Source organism: Corythoichthys intestinalis, chromosome 20 (genome assembly GCF_030265065.1).
Source record: "Corythoichthys intestinalis isolate RoL2023-P3 chromosome 20, ASM3026506v1, whole genome shotgun sequence".
Taxonomy (NCBI): domain Eukaryota; kingdom Metazoa; phylum Chordata; class Actinopteri; order Syngnathiformes; family Syngnathidae; genus Corythoichthys; species Corythoichthys intestinalis.
In genome coordinates, this window is record NC_080414.1 from 896,259 (window position 1) to 910,113 (window position 13,855).

General features: G+C 41.2%; 1 protein-coding gene across 4 annotated transcripts in view; it reads left to right on the plus strand.

Annotated features, from left to right (window-relative positions):
* Window positions 1-13,855, plus strand: part of nebl (nebulette) — a 46,642-nt gene that overhangs the window by 1,265 nt on the left and 31,522 nt on the right. For 2 of the 4 annotated variants that reach the window (XM_057824727.1, XM_057824728.1), the window contains exons 2-4: window positions 3,513-3,607; window positions 7,059-7,143; window positions 7,218-7,325. In XM_057824727.1, the coding sequence (XP_057680710.1) occupies window positions 3,513-3,607; window positions 7,059-7,143; window positions 7,218-7,325 (288 nt within the window). Of the gene's footprint in view, window positions 1-3,512; window positions 3,608-7,058; window positions 7,144-7,217; window positions 7,326-12,993; window positions 13,825-13,855 lie in introns of those variants that run through there. The other 2 variants (XR_009061658.1, XM_057824726.1) reach the window with 1 other exon arrangement.

Below are 13,855 nucleotides of genomic sequence, written 5' to 3' on the forward strand. Positions count from 1 at the left end.
AGCACCTTTTTTAACGCACCACACACATCATACTCCACGGGGGAGCTCCAGCAAAGGGTGGTGGGACGGGCGGCTGGGTAGAAATCCCATGCAGTGGTCCCACTGCCCCAAGCCCAGCTCTCCTATTTGAAATGCATACATTGCACTACCCTCCCCACACAATCCCATTACGGTGCTGGGTAATGGCTGCCAGCCGGGGACCTTACAGCCACAGTAATAGGGCGGTAGGTGGGTCCCACACTTTTTTTTTCTATGGCGTGGCTCCCTGGGCGTGGCCTCCCCTCTGCCTGGGCTGCTGGCCGCGGGAGCGGGGGGAGGTAGGGGCTCTGATCCTCGCCGTTCCCCTGGTGGTGTGATTATTATTAGTGTATTATTATAACCATCCATCCACTGAATATAACCATACAGTACAGGACAAAAGTTTGGACAGACCTTCTCATTAATGCGTTTTCTTTATTTTCATGATTATTTACATTGTGAATTCTCACTGAAGGTAATGAAACTATGAATGAAATGTGTGGAATTATGTACTGTGCAAAAAAAGGGGAAATAACTAAAAACATGTATAATATTCTAGTATCTTCAAAGTAGCCACCTTCTGCTCTGATTACTTTTTGCACGCTCTCGCCATTTGTGTTGCATTGAATGAGGTGGCGGCCGGTGTGCCTGACCACACTCGAAGTTGAAGACATCGAGGATGTGTATCTTTTTGTTGCGCTGCTGGCTGCGATTCTTCTGCAGGGGCTCGGAGCCCACTTCGTCAGATCGTCATGAAAGTGCTGGAAAGCCAAAAGAGATCAGTGGAATTGGCCACTACTGCCGTCGGCACTGTCGCTGGAGTCTACGCCAGCCTCAACAAGGCCCGTGATGATATATTACAGGTGAAGAATGACCTAGCTGCCACAACCAGAAAGGTAATGAAAATTACTACGGAGCTGCGCAACTTGGAGAGGAGTGTTCGTCGGAATGCAGCAAGGAATGAAAACCGCGACGAGGATTAAATCGACAAAATGGGGTGGCGGACACGGCCTGCCATCGGTCCTCAGCTATTCCCTATCTTCTGGATCGAATCAACTGAATGAACTAACCTATGAATTATGAACTAATCTACTGGATTTAATCAACATAACGAACAAATAGCTGCAATCGACAATGACTATTGGGAAAATAAACAATCAAGGGGGGAAAAAAACACCTTGTAATCATTACACAAACTGAAATGTCAAAATTGTTATTCGATAAATTCTGCGTCCTATAGTATACTGGGGGCGGGCTTCAATAAGCTTCGGCTTCTCCTGTCTGCTCTTTTCTTTTCGACTACAACTGAATGTAAACACAAATGAATGCTGTATGTTTGTTTGGATTTCTCACGCCTGAAAGGAAAATAAAGAAAGAAAGAAAGAAGGTGTGTCCAAACTTTTGACCTGTACTGTACGTGAATGAGCTCATCTATGATCATCAATGAGAAACACAACTGATGCCCCAGATTCAAATGAATTCACCCCAAAGATTGTTGTAAAAAAAAAAAAAAAAGACTTAACTCTCTAAACAACCTGGACCTTCACAATGCATTTCAGACTAACTAGCTAGCAGTAGCTCTGTAGCAGCATTATTTTAGCACTAGGATGTAACTTTTGACCACAAAACAAAAAAGATAAGACGTGCGCAGAGATTGTCTGTAGTGTGGAAGCCAGGTTTTGATTGTCAAACACGGAGCATTTGGTTCATTAATTACCGTATTGGCCCGAATATAAGATGGCCCAGATTCTAAGACGACCCCCTCTTTTTCAAGACTGAAGTTTGAAAAAAGACTTTTTGAACACCGAATTAATTTTTATACAGAAAATAATTACAGTACATCCAAAACAAGTGTAAAGTGTGTTATTTTGCCTCATTCAAATCTTAATATCTGAACATTTCAATATGTCAACTAGGGCTGTCAAACGATTAAAATTTTTAATCGAATTAATCACAGCTTAGAAATTAATCGCAATTCAAACCATCTATAAAATATGCCATATTTTTCTGTAAATTTTTGTTGGAATGGAAAGATAAGACACAAGACGGATATATACATTTCACATACGGTACATAAGTACTGTATTTGTTTATTATAACAATAAATTAACAAGATGGCATTAACATTATTAACATTCTCTTAAAGCTTCCATGGATAGAAAGACTTGTAGTTCTTAAAAGATAAATGTTAGTACAAGTTATAGAAATTTTATATTAAAACCCCTCTTAATGTTTTCATTTTATTAAAATTTGTAACATTTTCAATCAAAAAATAAACCAGTAGCTCGCCATTGTTGATGTCAATAATTACACCTCTTACTCAGGGTGCTGAAAGCCATAAAATCAGTTGGAACCAAGCGCCAGCAGAGGGCGCCAAACACCAAAAAAACAAGTAACAAGCGGACATTACACTCTGCTGTCATTTTAATCTGTTTGAGCGGGGCATGTACTTTAATTGCGTCAAATATTTTAACGTGATTAATTTAACAAATTAATTACCGCCCGTTAACGCGATATTTTTGACAGCCCTAATGTAAACTAAAGTGCAATCACATTCGTAAATGAATGGCTTCTGGTTTTTGAAATGTCAATAAACAAATCTATTGTGATGAAACAATAAAATTGCAATAACTGCATTAACCATCAAAGTCTAACTGTAGTCTTGAAACAAATCTGAATAAGGAAAAAATTGCAATAAAAAATTGCAAACTGGTTAAACGAGAGAAGCTGAGATCTGTCATGACAGAACATCGCTTCCCATCTAGCGTCGTGAATGGGGAGAGTAGCTGAGATCTATCATGACAGAACATGGCTTCAATGATATCTGGCGCCATCTCGCGTCGTGAATGGGTATAATGTCTAGACCGCGAATATAAGACGACCCCCTCTTTTTCACTCTTATTTCAATGCAAAAAAAACACTGTCTTATATTCGGGCCAATACGGTACATGGGGCTTTCTCTGTTAACTGGGGGTTGGAGCTAACTAATTGCTACTCCCAGCAGTGATAAATACTCACTTTCTTGAAATCCTTCTTATGGATATCCTTCATCCATCGTTCGCGCTCTACTGTGGGTGTCAAAGATACACAGGCACACAGTGCCGGTCACAGAGAAAACGCAGACTGGAATTTTAGTGATGTGGGCGTCCTCTATATGAACAAGTGGAATGGATTGGATAAGTACGTACTGAAGGGGCTCTTTACCAGTGAGGGGAAACTGACAGATTTATGATCATATTTACATTAATAATGACAGGATACATGATTATTGATTTAAACTAATATTCTGGCGATTTCATTGTAAATTTGGCAACTTTTATTTTTATTTTTTTAATAAAACAACAATATTTTTAGGGGGGCTTCAGGGGCTAAAATTGGCCTAACAACGCCAGTGAGCCATGGCAACCATTTACCGCCCAGCTCATCTATTGCCGTCAAGGCGTAAAATGGTGATGGCCAGTTTGTTTCTAATGGAGGCTTTTGCGTGTTTTCAGAACTGGCACAAAAGCTGCTTCCACTGCGAAGTTTGCAAGATGACCTTAAACATGAAGAACTACAAAGGTTACGACAAGAAGCCCTACTGCAACGCGTGAGTCAGTCCACCATTGTTGGTCTTTGAATGCCATTTCCTTTTTGGAACAAACGCAGCCACGGTCTTTGTTTTTTGTCCTTCTCTGAACAATCATCCGCAGTTTCCTTCTCCCGCTGTTTCCTTAAGTCCCGCCCACTCCGCTTTTGTGACGCTGTCACTTTATTTAGCCCGTATCCCGCCGCCTTCTTCGGGTTTGGGCGTGTGTCAAACTGGTGGTCAAATCCGGCCCGCCAAAGTCAATGGCACGCATCGATCTCCCGGTTTCCGCTAAAATAAAATTGACATAAAATTCCCGTAGCACCATGTAAAACCATATTTTGTTCCCAGGTTCTTGGTGGTACGTATTTCCTAATTTGTTTCGTCGCATTGACATATCAAGACACTTTGGTGTCCCAAAAAGTTTGGGTTTATGGTCACAACTTTGAAATTCTATTCTGCACTTTTCTTTACAGTTGTACTTTCGAATGCTTTTATACGTACAGTATATGTACATTTTCCTCATTTTATAGACTTAGTTTGACCTGAAACACGAAAAAAAAATACTTGACGCATAACTAGGACATAAAGTCGGAAATTTTAAATATAGCTTCTAATTTTAGCCAAGCCAAACTTTTTAGTGGCACTGTTTCATGTAGTTTGGACCCTAGCAACACAAATCGAATGATTACAAGCCAGGAACTAAAATTATATTTTTTTCTGTAACATGGCGTAGTCAAGAAATTGGAGAATACAGTGATACCTCAGCTCACGAACGCTTAAGCTCACGAACTTTTCGCCTCAAGAACATTAAATTCGCGAGCATATAGTCTCTGTTGACGAACTAGTTTTCGGCGGACGAACCAATTCACGCGGTCGAAAAGCGCCACGAGAAGCTGACGCACGCTCACGGCGTCCCTGTTCGTCCCCTCACTTTCGTTGAGTGCGGACATGGTTTGTGTTTGATAGACATTTTGGACCATATTGAGTGTACTTTTGCTATTATGGGACCGAAAAAGTTACCTACAGTCCTTATGGAAGGTGACTCGTGTTACCAATTCGCCCTCGACTGGTAATTGGCGGTGCTTTCAGCTTCCCACCGTAGTGAGAAGTGGACCGGCGAGTCACGTTGGCTCGTTGTCGTCGGTTGTCTTCGGTTCGCCCGATTTCCTCTCCAGAAAGGAGGCGGCGTGCATACAAACACCCAGAGGCGTTGGATGGCTTTTTGTGGGCACTTTTATTAACAACCAAAAGCATGTGGGGGGCACAGCAGTGGAGTCTACGCTAACTGCGCACTTTGCCGTAACTGCGCACTTTGCCGGTAACACTCTCCTTCCAAACAGTAACTCCGTCCCTCCCTCCTCCTCCCACTCCATTCCATCAAGCCATCAACTACCATCACAAAGGTAAATAAAACGACTTTATTATACAGTACAGTTTATTTCTTTAATTATAATACAATAGCACATTTATTATACATAAAATAAGGTATATTTTTGTGTAGTTTTAAGGCTTATTTAGTAGAAAATTATGTTTTATGGGGACCTGGGAACGGATTATTCTCATTTTAATGGTTTCTTATGGGAAATAAATGTTCGGAAGATGAACTTTTCGCCTTACACACACTTTCTGGGAACCAATTATGTTCGTGAGCTGAGGTATCACTGTATCTAGATTTTTTCTCTTTTATCAGAAAATAAATTTTAGAAACAATAAAATATAGAATATTAACTTTTTTTTCCCCTGTATTTTTTAAATGAAATCCAAAAATGAAATACGATTCATTGAAAACTGTAAATAAATAAATAAAAGATAAAAATACAAAATAATAAATAAAATACAAAAGTTAGATAGGTATTTTCCCTTTTTAATTATTAAAAAAATAAAAAGATAAGATTTTATAGACTTGCCGACTTTTTTTTTTGTTTATTTGAAAACTGTAAATGAAATTTTTAAAAATTTTAAAAATGAATAAACAAAAAATGTACTATTTATTTTCCCCCCTTTTTTTGAATAAACTTTTTTCATTTTTAAGAAAAAGAAAATAATTGCTTTTCCACCTTTTTTTTCATTTTCTTTTTTCTTAAATACAAATGAAATAAAACAAAAAAAAGAAAGGGGAAAAAAAATGTTATAAACTGTTTTGAGGTCAAAATGTCTCTCAACAGTGTATTGGCTATCAAAATAAATAAATGTAAATCGATGAGCACATTCATCGTGGCGCCCCCTAGTTGACCTGCCTGAGATTGATGGTGCGAGATGTCCAATTCAATTTGACTGGGAAAAGCGAATGGCACTGAAAGCCGTGCTTAATTTGTAAATCATAAGGTGCCTCAAAGTACATATGACAGCGCAGGGATAACGAGACGGGCACAGGTCCCGGAACATACGCAGAAAATGGTGCTGAAAACAACACGCCCACTTGCAATGCTGTGGGACTTAAAAGCCTCAATTTCAGATAATATCTATGGTATAAATGTTATGACAACAATTTACCATTATTTAGGTTATACTCTGCACAGCACGGGCAATTGCCCACATAACCACAGTTGGGACTTACAATTTACGAGTTAGACTGTACGTTAGTGTAACATTTTTTTTTTTTAAATCTGAGATTACAATAAATAACACAAACCCATTCTTTTGCGAGTTTCATCCCCCCTGTGTTCTCTAGCTCCAAAGTTCTCACTGCCTTACAAATTGTGCAGCCCAAACCCGAATTTCCCATAAGGCTACTGGCTGTTGGTAGTCCACCTGGCTGACTGCTGGCGCTGTAGCCTGCCCCCACTCCGGGTGGCGCTGAACCTGACCGGCCGCTGCCACGGTAGCAGCCTCCTGCCCCGGCTCGGCTGGCTGTCCGTGATCCTGGCTAGCTGCTGCGGCGCTAGCCTCCTGCTGCACCCGGTCCTGCCCGTTATCATTATCGCTGCAGCTGCCCTCATTGCCGGTTGTTGCTTTTCTGACTCGTTTTGAACAATCTTCCTTCTTTTTGAAAAAAGACAGTCAATACAACAGTCTTTTTTGGCATACTGTTGATCCTGGCTGCTTGCTCCCTAGATGCTGCAAATTTCAATTTCAATTTTTTTTTTTTATGTCAGGGACGTGATTTGTTGGTCCAGCTTCTCAGTGCATCAACAATTCTCAGCCTCTTTCAAATGACGTTAAATTTTTTTATAAACAACATGCAATTCTTAGGATTTGAATTTATGCATTTTATTATTTTGATATATTATTTTAAAAACGTTTTCATATTATTATTATTTTCTATACACGAGAGGTGCCGGATCTGCCCCAATACGACCCGGAACACGGGAAGGCCAAAATCAAGAGTCGCCGGATCTTGTTCCGGCAGGATCAGGCACAAATTCACCCCTGACTGAAAGTCCCGGTCTTGAAATAAATGATCATTCCACCGAATTTCCCGTGACCGATACGGTATTTGAAACAACCGGCTAAGGTCATTTGTCGGCAGACATTACCCCAAGACGTCCTTCACCACGGTGACCGACACGCCGGAGAACTTGCGGCTGAGGCAGCAAAGCCAACTTCAGAGTCAAGTGAGTACCGCCTAGTACCGTACTTTGCCCGCCCGCCGGCTAACTTTTGAAAGAGCGTCCGTCCGTTCGTCCAGGTGATCTACAAGAAAGACTTCGAGGAGAGCAAAGGTCGCGGCTTCAGCCCCGTTTCCGACACGCCCGAGATGCGACGGCTCAGACGCACTCAGGAGCACATCAGTAATGTATGGCGCTTTTATATCAATTGTATGCGGATGAGTGAGTGGACAAGGTGCACTTTTGTCAGTGAGAACACACACGCACCCACAGTGGTGCGGTATGTGGGGTGCTGCAGCACCCCTTGGTGATGGGGAGGGGGAAAAAAAGTGTTTTGGTAGAATATTTATTTTTTGGTGTAAAATAAATATATAGATAAACATTGAAACAATAGCGTATTTAACTTTGGGGATTGAATATTTATTTTGTTTTTTTTTTGTTAGTAACATCACCTGACAGCTTGCTTGCTTGCTACTGTGTCACGTTGAATAAGGCGCCATTGGAATGGAAAAGTAAACTGTTGACAAAGGAGGCAACGATTTTTTTCTTTACAAAAACAGCGACATTTTCTAAAATTCAATATGAAGATGACTGCCCTTTGGTGTCTTCAAATAGATAAGTCATGCTTGCATTGTAGCCATATTATTGTTTTTTTGTTGCTGTTGAGCTGCCGCCGTGCAGAGCTCTGTTGGATATTCGTGTGCAGTTTGTTTTAGTGTTGCTTTCATTGTAGTAGCCCAGTAGAAGTACGTAAACTATCCAGCATGTGTGTGTATTGCAATTGTGCACACCTTGTATGGAGAAAACGCATGAGCCAAGGGCGTATGTTTGGTCTCAACATTGTTAGGGATGATATAACACCATAACTTTCATGTACACTCTTTGCTGGGGATGGGACATTCATAAGACCAAACAGATTGGGCGACATTTCTCACGAATCTGAACCTAATTGAGAGCCCAAATGATCAATACAAAATAAATCTGTATTGACTTATACTAACTTTCCTGTGTATTGTTGCAAGTGATACATCGTTCGATTCAAACCCTTTGTTTTCAGAAGCTACGAGAGAAACATTTTGAAAATTTCCAGAATAAATGTCTGGATTTTATTAGGAAATTTAAATGGCAATATTTGCACATAACTTTAATTTTACACAATAAATACACATTTGTTTACAACCTATTAACTATCCACTCAATATTGTCTTTCCAAATAAAGAAATTAAATATAACTGAAAAAACCCTCTTAGTCAGGGAATAACAAAAATAAATAAAAATAGAGCCTTCCTTCAGGTAAAACAACACTGCTGATTTCCACAAGCACAGCCAAACTCAACAAAGAATGAAAGCTCCTTTGGGCTGCTTTAAGACCACATAAATAAAATAAAAATGACAATTGGGAAGAAGGGAGTAAACCTTGTTTCTCTACATTACTCACATTTAATTAATGTTAAAATTAGAAAGCACATATAGGAGGACACTTCTCTCCAAGCAGCTTCCAACTCGAGTTTTGCAGGTTAGAAAATTCAGTTTAATGTTTTGCTACCTCTGATGCACGTTGGATTTTCAGTAGCAAAATGTGTGGTATGTTCCCCACCTCCACTACATTAACATCTTTTTATATTACTTGCAGTGGCTGTTCGTGCTTCTGGCCGAAAAAAAAAAAAAAAAGTCTAATATTCCTCCTCTTCGAAGGGAGCTTAGGAGGCATGTTGTCGACATGTTGTATAACTCATCAGCCAATCAAACGTGTGTTTAAGGCAACAAAAAAAAATGGACTGGCACATTCAGCAAGTCAAAAGGGGTAAATGTAAGTCTATAATTCACATAATAATGGTCAGTTCTTTCCTTTTAACATAGGGGAAGACAATCTAAATGACCGATAGGACTGAAGTCATTATAAAATGCAAATAAAGTTGTTTAAAATTGGTGGGGACAATTTGAGCATCCTAAAAAGTTGGTAGTGTTATGTCCCTACCGTCCCTATGCAAACCCTTGGCGTGAGCACGACAAATGTGGACCGAAACAGCTTTTTTGGATGGCTATAGCCTATAGCACGCGGAATTGTAAGTCAAATTTGTCATTGAATTCAATAATATTACATTTTAAAATTCAGAAAATATGACCAATTTTAATTTATATGTTACTTTATATATTTGTTATATTCATTGTGCTGGCTTCTTTCTCCACATTGGTACGTAAAATCTTTATTTTTGATTGTACGTATCCTTTTTCTCGCTCTGCATTTAAAAAAAAAAAAAAAAAATCCTATAGTAACGATGAAGGCATTTGACACATTTGGAGTTAAAAACTGCCGTCAACGTGAAACATTTTCTGTCTTTGGCGGCAAACTTTGACCTCAGCGCAGATGAAGAGGTGGAGGCGGCGTGGGAGGAAGAGGATGAGGAGGAGAACGGCGGCTGTCGCTAGTTGGCCGTTACGTAAGCCTTGTTTGCGCTTGTGCAGATGAAAGGCGTCGCTGCCTTACGTAAGAAGCACAAAAAAAGATTTCATTCATTTGCAATCCTGAACAGAAGTAGAATTGGGTTTTTCGTCCCAAAAAAGGCAGGCGCCATCTGCAAGCCCCAGCCTTTTTTTTTTGTACAACGTCCGAGCGCTCCCTCCTAGCAGGGGGGCGACCGCTCTCAATTCGTGATCGAACTTATTTTGATCAAGGGCCACATTGTAGTTAGGTAATGTAAGCGGTGGGTATGTCCAACAGGACCCAATAGTGCACTGGCACAAGCTCTCACTTCCATTTTCTCATTTCCATCTTACTCATTTTTGTTGTTTTATGGCGCTTGATGATCATCCCCCATTTGGGTGGCTTCCGAGACCATCATCCATAAAAAAAATCACTCTTATTTAAAACGAGCCACCCCCCCAAAAAACTTTTTTAAATAAGTCTTGTAAGTAGGACACTTGCTTATATTCAAACAGATCCTGCACATTCTTCTCAAGAAAGTGCAAAATTATTTGAGTCGAAGGCTACATCATAGTGTTTCCTTCGACGGCCGTTACAAATATTGAAGTCATTTGTCTGCCGTTGACGGCGCTAGGCGTCCAATCCATTTGGACAGGGAGGGGCGAATCAATCAATGTGCATTTGGCCCCCTCCCAGTTCAAATGGATTGGACGTCGAGCGCCGTCCATCCCGGGTTAGACACGTGCCAAATACCAGTGTCAAGGTATACCCTATTACAGGGTTCACTAAATCCGGACCTCGGTGCCACTTTTCCTGTCGTGTTTTCCATGTCTCCCTCCTCCGACGCACCTAAATCAAAATAATCAGGATCATTATCAGGCTTCTGGACAGGTTGCTGATAACATAATCATTTGATTCAAGTGTGTTAGGGGAGAGAGACGTGGAAAACACGACAGGAAAAGCGGCACCGAGGTCCGGATTTAGTGAACCCTGCCCTAGTATGAAAACGTCATGGTTTCAAAACAGCAAAAAAATTCCGTCATACCGTCCCTACGGTATTAGCTATTTTTTATGTCCCAAAAATGCAGGGAGAAATTTCTCACTTGCAGCCATATTGCTCAACCCTCCCCCACCGGTTGTTGCTGAGTATCAGTGAGTCAGCTGTGCTACACGATGGCTGGAGGAGGTGAAACTCCTGAACTTTTTCCCCCCATCGAATAAAACGAAATCGCCGGTAAAGTCTACTGGCCAAAAGTATTGGCACTCCTGCAATTCTATCCGATAATGCTCAGTTTCTCCCAGAAAATGATTGCAATTACAAATGCTTTGGTAGTAACTTCTAATCTTGATTTGCTTGCAATGAAAAAGTCATTATACACAAAAGTCCAAAAATGGGCCAGACAAAAGTATTAGCACTCTTAGCCTAATACTTGGTAGAACAACCTTTAGACAAAATAACTGCGAACAACCGCTTCCGGTATCCATCAATGAGTTTCTTACAATGGAATTTGAGACCATTCTTCTTTGGCCAACTGCTCCAGGTCTCTGCCATTTTCTGATCTCTCCACAGGTCTTCTATGGGATACAGGTTTGGCCACTTCAGAAGTCTCCAGTGCTTTCTCTCAAACCATTTTTGAAGTGTGTTTTAGGTCTTTGTCCTGCCGGAAGACCCATGACCTCTTAGGGAGACACGGTTTTCTCACACTGGGCCCTACATTATGCTGCAAAAGTTGTCGGTAGTCTTCAGACTTCATCATGCCATGCTCACGGTCGAGCAGACAAGTGCCAGAGGTAGCAAAGCAACCCCAAAACGCCAGGAAACCTCTGCCATGTTTGAATGTGGAGACCGTGTTCTTTTCTTTGAAGGCCTCGTTTTTTTCCTGCAAGTTCTATGTTGATGCCTTTTCCCAAAAAGCTCTACTTTTGTCTCATCTGACCAGAGAACATTCTTCCGAAATGTTTTTGGCTTCCTCAGGTAAGTTTAGGCAAACTCCAACCTCACTTTTTTATGTCTCCGGGTCAGAAGTGGGGTCTTCCTGGGTATCCTACCAGAGAGTCCCTTTTCATTCAGATGCCGACAGATCGTACTAGTTGACACTGTTGTGCCCTCGGACTGCGGGTCAGCTTGAACTTGTTTGGATGTTAGTTGAGGTTCTTTATCCACCATCAGCGCAATCTTTCGTTGAAATTTCTCGTCAATTTTATTTTCAGTCCACTTCTACGGAGGTTAGCCACAGTTCTGTGGGCTTTACACTTATGGATGACTCTGCGCACGGTAGACACAGGAACATTCAGGTCTTTGGAGATGGACTTGTCACCTTGGGATTGCCCATGCTTCCTCACAATTTCGCTTCCCAAGTCCTCAGACAGTTCTGTGGTCTTCTCTCTTTTCTCCATACTCAATGTGGTACACACAAGGACACAGGACAGGGGTTGAGTCAACTTGAATCCTGATTTAGTGATTGCCACCACCTGTGATGTGCCACAGGTATGTAACAGGTGCTGTCAGTTGCACCAATTAGAGAAGCATCACATAATTTTTCTTGGGGTGCCAATACTTTTGTCCGGCCCATTTTTAGAGTTTTGTCTAAAATGATAATGATTTTTTCCCCCCCATTCTCTTTTGTGTTTTTTCATTGCAAGCAAAATAAACAACGATATTACCACCAAAGCATTTGTAATTGCAACCATTTTCTGGGAGAAATTGAGCATGATCTGACAGAATTTCAGGGGTGCCAATACTTTTGGCCAGCATTGTAGGAACAGAAAAGTTCCAGACGGCCACGGCTTAGAGGAGGAGGGCCAACCGACATGTAAAACATGTTTGTGGAGGGTGAATGCCAAGGAGGCAATACCTCCGATATGATTTTGCATTTAATACAAAATTAAAGGTTAGTAAACACTGTCATGAACGTTTCCCACCAGCTACGAGAGTTAACTCCAGCGTGTTTAGTGTGTCTAGCGGTTGTAAAACATCGTGGGTTTTTTTCTCTGTCAACTGTCTGTGTTGAGAAAGAGACTGTGTAATGTAAACATGATACGAGTCATACACACGTGCTTTTTATGGAAAATAATTCAATTATTTTGTTCTGACGGTCACAATATTGCCCTTTGACTGTGCGTTTAGGCTTACCTAAAGGACTGCATTAATTTTCATTTTATTGTTTTTTTTTATTTTAACTTAACATGTTGCAATTTGCTAACGTTTTGAAAAATTAAAATCCTGTTCAATTGATTTTTTTTTTTTTTTAACCCAGAAGTAAACCATTTTAGAGCTGTAATTGCAATATTGTTATTCTGTGAAATTTTGGCTTAAAGTTATCATACCGTCAAAATCTCACACCGGCACGTGCCGAATCCCGGGTATAATGGGGCTGAAGTGATGTTTTTATTTATTTTTTTTTTTTTTGGGGGGGGGGGGGGGCTATCATCAAGAAAAAACAGCAACAACAAATATTGTCTTTCTACAGTATATATTTACGGGTTCATGAATTATTCCTTTTCATCTCGGAGGTCTTGCCGCACGGTGACAGATGGCCGCGCCGGGTTCACGCTGGACGTTTACCTCGGCCGCCATCTGACGCCCGACGTCGGCGCCAGAATACCCTGGCGACGCGCGGCGCTGTGCTCGAGGAACAGATGAGCCCCGGCTTTTGTTTTGTAGCTATTTCAACCTTTGTCTTTGGAGCGGTGGGCCTCAAGGTCAAATATACGTAAAACAGGTCAACTCACTAGTACTCTGAAGATTTCCACTTAAGAAAGTAGAAAATGCGGTTCCTGGAGAAATTTCCTGGGGATGCTCGCTCTTCTGCTCCGTTGAATGGCTCACTTCCTGTTGCTTTTTGCTCATGTATTGCCGATTTTTGGACAAGGCAGATTTTTGGGCATTTACAGGTCATTTTCTGTTGATTTCGGGGCACTGCTGGGTCACATCCCTTTTATTTTGGGGCTATTTTTGTAATGAATGGAGCCATCGGAATGCATGCGCACACCTTGAAAAATCCAAAAAGTGACCTTGAAGGCGACGCGCCTGATAAGTTCCTAAGTGGAAGCTAAATGCGTCCCGGTGACGTGATAAGACCTCCTCCGTGAACGACGGCCCGTCACCAGTCCGGACTTTACCGACCGAACGCACTCTTCGGACGGCGGAAGATCTGAGCGCGCTCTTGCTCGAAATTGTTTTGACAGCATTTTTGGCCACAGTACATTTGAAGAACAACTTTACAAGGAGAGCTCTGAGAGGCCACCACAGATGGAGAAAGGTGAGTGAATGTTTGAAGAAGATTTAGGACA